The sequence below is a fragment of the Toxotes jaculatrix genome, chromosome 14 (assembly GCF_017976425.1).
Source record: "Toxotes jaculatrix isolate fToxJac2 chromosome 14, fToxJac2.pri, whole genome shotgun sequence".
Lineage (NCBI taxonomy): Eukaryota > Metazoa > Chordata > Actinopteri > Toxotidae > Toxotes > Toxotes jaculatrix.
The window spans coordinates 8641943-8649740 of NC_054407.1; the positions used below are offsets into that span (position 1 = coordinate 8641943).

The 7798-nt window shown below is 39.2% G+C and overlaps 1 protein-coding gene across 1 annotated transcript; it reads left to right on the plus strand.

The window, feature by feature from the left end:
- Positions 1-1723: 1723 nt before the first annotated feature.
- rgs18 (regulator of G protein signaling 18) lies at positions 1724-6759 on the plus strand. Its single transcript, XM_041055140.1, has 5 exons — positions 1724-1945; positions 2455-2559; positions 2782-2843; positions 3433-3599; positions 5084-6759. Exons 1-5 carry the CDS (start codon positions 1824-1826, stop codon positions 5336-5338), a joined length of 711 nt encoding a protein of 236 aa, XP_040911074.1. The 5' UTR covers positions 1724-1823; the 3' UTR covers positions 5339-6759.
- The last annotated feature ends 1039 nt before the right edge of the window (positions 6760-7798 follow it).

The window sequence follows — 7798 nt, forward strand, 5'->3', positions numbered from 1 at the left end:
ATTTGCAGTAGAGAATTTGTCTCTTTTAATCAATGGGTGTTGTTTTTTAATGCGAGTATAAAGAAGGGCTTTGATTTAGCCTGGAGTTACACAGTTATATGACAAGTAAAGAGAATTTTCACCTTGCTGTATTTGTGTGTCTTTGACCATTGGACTGTTTGTCCAGATGGTTGCTGGCTCACATTTCATCCATAATTCTGGTCTGGTGGACAGGTCAAAATACTAAAATTTACATGAACCTTGAGGTTTGTCAGACACACGAATAAAAGTAGCAAATTCAAAACGCTTCAACAACACAGCTGAGAACAAAAGGTGGCACCATAGTTGCTGAAGTCATCTGTAAATAAAGGTGTAGGTTGCATTTTCATTTTTCTCAGCACTGTTATCTTCCACCCACCATTAGCAACACTATGGTGGGTGCATTTTAAGTTCTGTGATTGGAGGCTTTTTGTCAAAATGCACCTGGAGGGTTGCAGTTAACATCTACCACAAAGTTTTACATACCTAAGCTTGTATCTTTGAACGTTTTATCAAAGAGCCACATATTTTCTGACACAGATGTTCTTCTTTTGTACTTATGATTCAACCAGCAGGAAACTGTAGAACCACCCAACTGTGAGTTACGTAACATTGTTTGTTGGAAATATGAATAGGACTTATATATCCAGATACAAGGGTGTCCAAAATAGCTCCTCCCACTTCGCAGCTCTGCTATGAAGTAGCATCGGATGTGTGCGTATCAGTGTTGCGATTCTTAGCGCGTTTACCAATGTCATTTTTTGGGCCAAATCAGTCATGGTTCAAAAACAGACAAAATTTGGCTGTTTCGTCCATCTGATGTAGTCTACAGGGATATTTGTTTTGGTCCACATTAAGCCCACATACAGTCTTAATACATTAATGGCACTGACACATAAAATAATGATTTACAGTATCATGATCTTGATTCTTAGAGAAAACCGTTTCAAACTCTGCACATACATCATTCTGCACAGTGAAGGTCAAACATCCAAGTGATGTAACAATAAGCAAAACTCTTTTTTTTCTTGCTGTCAGAAGAAACAATGTCAGGATTTTCTACTGGTATCTTTAAAGACAGCTTCTGTCTCTCTCTCTAACAGAGACATCACATTTGTCTCCATCTGCCCCAGAACGTACCTATTCCCTGTTGCTTTCCACTGTGTCACAGTGAGTTTGTCTTTCTCCATTAAGGCTCTGATGTTCTGGAAAGAGCTAAGCCCAGACTCTGGGCAGTCACATTTTATTATTCATTACATTTCATTCTTTCAATCTCTGCAGTGTCTGGCCTTGTTGGTGGTGCAAGTGGAATCACAGAATAAGCCTTACCTCTCTTTTAATACCCAGGACCCCACACTAACAGAAGATATTTATCGACAGGCTTAATATGAGTCATAGGTCAACCACATAATCACATTGCATCAGTGAGAGTGTATAAAACACCAGAGATTTTTTAAAATATGTGTCCTAATAATCAAGACAGCATATTCCTGTAATCAAAAATAAACAAACCAAAGAATTCTACTCTGTGAATGAGCGTAACCAACTGTTTTGGTTTTTTGTTTTTTTCTTTTAATTTCTGAGTAAATTTCACAGGATGTTGAACCCAGGGGGTTTTCTGTATCACAGATAAAGCTGTTAGCAGTAAGTGGTTACACCATTACAGGAAGTAGAGCAAAAGGTATGGGAAATGAAATGCAAGCAAGGTTTATAAGAGGCGAGGTGGTTCATCGAATGATGGGTTAAAAATTTCAGAGAGCTATTTGTGGCCTGCCGCTTCGCACGCCAGATACAGACAGAACAGCATGGAGACGCTTCTTTTTCTATTTCCTCAATTCAACTACATGGCCCCAAAGGAGGAAGCGTATTTCAAAATGCTTGGTCCAGAAGACTTGCAAGCACCAAAGATGAAGGACGATTCTAGCAGGTTGGTGTGTGAACCTTAGTTATTTTTAAATGGCTTTTTAATTTGTGATGAGTAGTTTCACATTGTACTTTAGCAAATGTTACAGGTACTATTGGAAATCTGAGAAATGCAACTTTAATCATGAGAAAAGAGATTAAGTAGCAGTTTCTTTTTTATAGAGGAACCTCATTTTAATCACAATAGCAAAACTCTGCCATAATAGATATGAAATGTTTCTACATGGTACCTTGTCAGAGTGTGGCTGAAAGCCACTGCTGTATGTAAAGCTGTTTGGCTTTTAAAAGCTGCCGTCCTCCATGATGACTCTCTTCTGACTTTTTGTTTAAACACATGTGCATACGTGACTTGTCTTGCAATTTGCACCACAAAAATGTTGTGTAATTTCTGGAGTGTCGTGTAAGGCACTTTAGAAATGTGTCTGTGACAAGTTACAGATTTTGTGACTAGTGCCACAGCTGGTCTCATTGACCGTTTGTGGAACCTGATGTTCTTTTCTCTGTTGTTTGCAGACAGAAAGACAAGGAGAGGAAGAGCCGACTAAGCCTTTTTCTCACCAAGTCAGGGTCTCATGAAAACGTCAGTCCCCATAAAAAGACAAATACGACATCCAGCAAGTAAGGCAAAATCCATTAATTTCATATACAAGCAGTGCTGTTTGGAGACAAGTATTATTCATTTTTAACCTCAGTTTCCAACACTCTCCATGACTCATTGCACACTTATAGAAACACGGCATCTCAACATCTCATGAGAATCCTAAACATTTTTGCTGCATCATTAGGGAAGAGCTGACTGCATCTCTGATTTATTTATTTATTTATTTTATTTTTTTGCAGCATCTCACCAGAGGCAGCTTTGCAATGGAGCGACTCCTTTGAAGAACTGCTCAAGCACTCAGGTCAGATTAATGCCCCCAAACTTCTCAAAAACATTGTGTCAAATTGCTGCCCAAAACAGTTTTGCCTGCTGTCGAACAGTTTGCTCCATTTGAATTGTAAACTGTTAAGGAGTGCTAGAGGCAATAAATAGTTAATGGAGAGAGCAAGTGAGAGTTTCACTACATCTTTTAATGTTTGTTAGCACAGATAGTAATACAGAAACTGCTCAACTTCCTCGTAATCACAGAAGTTGCACTTTGGTGCTGCACTGAAACACTGTGGACCACTGTATGTGCTCATCTGGGAATGATTAATGCAGTTAATGCAATATAATGAAGATAATAATACTATCTCAGTATATTAAAGCTACTGCTTATTATATGATTCAATTATGTAATTATGTATAGGCACATTTTAGTGACTTTGTGAGGAGGATGTTATGGGTCCATCCCTCCTTAGCACATCCTGCTATAATCAAATCTGAGCCTCATTTGCCCATCATGCTCACAAAAGTTACTGATCTGATTTTTAGCTGTCATGTACTTTCTTTTACTCTCACTCCAGTAACTAACAGTGTGTCTCTGTCTCTACATCTTTCTCTTACATCAGATGGTGTAGAAACCTTCTCTCAGTTCCTCAGGACAGAGTTCAGTGAGGAGAACATTGAGTTCTGGTTGGCCTGTGAAGAATACAAGACCATTGATTCTGAGACGAAGCTGCTGTCCAAGGCCAAATATATTTATACAGTATTTATTGAATCGGAGGCCCCTAAAGAGGTATGGCATGGCATGTTTATTTATCATAAACTGCACAGATGTAAATACTGCAAAATAGGCTGTAAAGTTGAGCTGCAAAGGCCCAGAAAAAAAACCCCTGTGGTTTAGCATTTTCTTTGGCTTACTTGTCACTGAGGGCTGTTGGAGGTTTGAAATATTTATGCCACTGTAATGAAAATAACAGTGGGCGAAATCTAAAGCTCTGCATAGTCATGAGCCTGCAGCAGGTTGACCTTTGTGAACAATCGTTAGGAGCAAGAGCTCACTGAGGTCATGCATCTAGTGTGTGCAACATTACAAAGCGGGTCAAGTTATTTCTGTGCAAGACAGTTGCAGTTTCAGTGATGCGACCGCCATCCGATATGCTTTCAGGGCCTGTAGCAGATCTGACCGTTTTGTGTCTGGTCGGATTTTTTTTACATACCTCTGCAGAGCTGAGAGAGCGTCACCCACGTACTTTCAGTCTAAGATAAATGTATGTAAATATGAAACATGTTTTTTTGGAGCACTCTGCAGTAACATGAGAGCGTATACCAGCATGATTGATTTAATTCGTGTAAATACATTAATTTAAAAGAATCTAACTGGTATCAAATGGTGAGAGATACTGCAGCTTTGAGAGTTGTATCAATGGTGGTTATTTTTATTGCTTCACCATTGTTTGTCTTTAAAAGGAAAAAAAGAAAAAAAACATTGTTAAAAGATGATTCACAATTCGCATAATTATGATTGTCTTAGTATATTTAATCACACAACTCATTCATAAAACTAGGAGCCAGAAAATGAGTATCTTTATCTGGGATGATATCCAGGAAGATGCTGTATGCCAGCAATTGCTTGTGTGAGCTTTAAACTCAACTGCCGCAAACAAAATCTGAAAAACTCTCCTTATTAATAATGTTGAGTCCTGTAGCAGCATCTACAAGCCTCAGTCTTATCTATCACCAAAAGAGCAGGGTCATAAATTACACAGATTTTACCTGTGGCTTTAAGTGAATCAGAAATTTCCAAGTGGTGCTTGTGTCCTTGTAGAAAGAGATCCTCTGAGGAGAACTCATTTCTCAAGCACAGAAAAGCATCTTTACTGTCTGAATTGGGCTTAATGTTTGATGTCATGTGTGTAATTTTTTTAAAATCATGCAGATTTTGATTCTTTCAAATGGATCTGTTTCACACTGTTCACTCACTGTGGGTCTTGGGGTTTCCCCTTCTTCCTCATCACTATTTCATGTATTCTCAGCCAGAAACAAATCTACTAGGGCCTTCATCCACCCCATTTACTACTGTGTTGTTCTAAATTTTACTCAAATCTACCTCGCAAGACACAGAAATCCCTAACTCACGCCTTCAGACCTACACGGATGCGTAGTGCATCATCACATGTAGCATTCCTTTTAAGTATAGATTTAATGTATGTAGTTGATTTGCACTATCACTGACTGTGTTATTCTAAATTGTTTTTCATTGTCTTTCCTTTCATTCAGGTCAACATTGACTACAACACCAAGATGGCCATCCAGAGGAACTTAGCACGGCCCACAAAGAGCTGTTTTGAAGCCGCACAGATGAAAGTCTACAGCCTGATGAAAAAGGACTCCTACCCCAGGTTCCTGCAATCTGACATTTATCTGCGTGTCACCAGGCGGAAAGGCCCCGGGGCCACCATGTTTCGCAGAAGGTCACGCTCCTGTGTATTCAACGAGAGAGGCGAGGCCACGACTGAACCCTCGGCCTGGTAGTCGTAAAATCGCAGGTGTAGTAGCTCACTCTGTGAAACAGATTATTATATAGGAGATAATCCGTGATTTTCTGCACAGCTGTTGAAACATAATGTGAGGTGCAGAGACTTATTATCCACAGGTTTGCTTTTGCAGAGTGCGTTATTTTTTTATAATCGCAGGGGCCATTATGGATTATCCCAATAACATACCATGGCGGCATGCCAGTGACAGTAACATGTAATAGTTTGACATTTTGGGAAATAACATTGTTTTCCTGCCATGAGTTAAACATGAGGGTTGATCCCACTCTCGTGTGTAAATATGAAGCTATAGCCAGGAGATGCTTAGCTTAGCTTAGCATGAAGACTGGAAACAAGGGGAAACAGCTAGCCTTCATAAGTGTTAACAAATCCACTTATCAGCATTTCTAAAGCTCTATCTATCTTTTCTGTAGTGTTTGGGGGAGTCTTCACTAAGCTAACTGGCTCATATCTACCATGACTTGAGAGTGAAATTGATTTTCTCAGCTAACTCCCAACAAGAAAGCAAATAAGCATATTTCCCAAGATGTACTTTTTCTGTAAGTACTGTACTACACAGCTGAATAACAGCTGCCAACATTAGACTTCCAAATCTAAGAAGAAATGTATAAAGGTTATGAGGCCACTACGTCACAGCCATGTGGTTATGTGAAAATAACGGACACCCTCGGGCCAATCGAACGAATATTCTCTGTGGTCACAGTATGAAACCAGATTACTGAGCACTTGCAGCAAAGATCTTTCCATTCTCTCTCTCAGAGGCATTGCACTGCTTGTGGATTGAACCTGATGATTTCTCTTTCCTTTCTCAAACCTTGCAAAACTTGAATGACAATGGGATGGTTGGAGACAGAATCTAAGCTGAAGTGCCTCCATACTACTGACAGTACCCAGCCAGGTGTGCAGGCAGCCACACTGAGGCGACTCTCCTGACTTCAGACACGTTTAACTTAAATTGCTTCGTCTTCTGATCCAGCAATAGCACCTTATACAACATTAATACAGTTGATATGGTGAACAAGCTAATTTGACCATATCTCATTAAAATGGACTCATGATTTTATCCCTCGCACTGTCCAACCCCCTCCAGACTAACTTGCAGTGAAAGCCCACAGCCATAGTGCCTGCAAAGCATTGAAACTTTTTAATGAGGGATAGAGAGCTTTCATTCATTTTCTGTGATTAATTAGAATGTATCCCATTTTCACACACAGAAAATTCATATATCTTATTTTGAATACTAATAATACATTATATTAATAATGATTGCTGTTTTTCAGTTTGCTGCCATCTAATATAATTTATGTATTATTATGATCATATGTGTTGCCTTGCTGTTGTAAATGTATATACTACAATATGTGGAGTAACTCAAATAAACACTTTCTTATAAAAGTAGTTTTAATGAGGCCTTTAGTGTCATTAATTAGCTTGTATGACCTCTTCTAAATGTGACAAATGAAGCCGTAATATGTGCATATTGCACTAGTGGGGAAAATTGTGATCGTGCGTAGCTCGCTATTCCTGAAAAATTAATAAACCTTATCAACTCCCACCACTCTAGCACAGAATTATTCATGTTACTGTGTATGTATGTATGCACAAGCTACACTTCTTACAAAGACAAATGTGTATTAATTCAAAACTGTCAGTGATCCCACTGAGTTTGCCCCCAAACTCCTGCATATGTAGAAATAAACACATCCCAGTACATACAAACAGGACTGGTTTAGCTCATTAACACAGATGTCAAGGTCTCCAGTAGCCTTCAGAGGGATGAAGTCAATCTCAGCCCAAGTTAGTAATTTTAGAAAAACCTATTGGAACACCTCGCAGTTCACATTAATTATGCATCCATGTATACGACAGTGGCACGCATATACTGCGATTCCTGCTGTCTTCTTGCACAAATAATCAGAGAAGGAGGGGGAGAACATAATTATGTGTTAACAAAGGTAGAGGCTCAGCTGGCCTGCCAGATTCATCACAGCTTAAGACTAGTTGCCCGCTAAGAATTTACTGGCAGATTTCTTTTCTCTTTCCCATTGGTATTTAAATTTGTGACTCAGTTGGTGCTAAAAGCCTCTGAAATCATCCACAAGTTAAAGATGTATTGTAGAACCTCTGAGGGGAAACAAAAGAGTGAGAAAGCAGTTTGCCTGAAGATATGAGCCTTGTAAAACAAGATGAATACTGGTCTAAGAGGAGTTTAAAGCAAAAAGAAAAAATTTATTGTGAGGTGTCTAATAGTAGAGTTTTACCCGGACTGTCTAAAACAGAGGTGTCCAAACTGTTCCACAAAGGGCCGTGTGGCTGCAGGTTTTTGTTCCAACCAATCAAGAGCACACTGTTTGACCAATCAACTGTCTGAAGACTGAGATCAGTTGATTAAATGAGTCAAGTCTGGTGTGCTGCTACTTGGTTGGAACAAGAACCT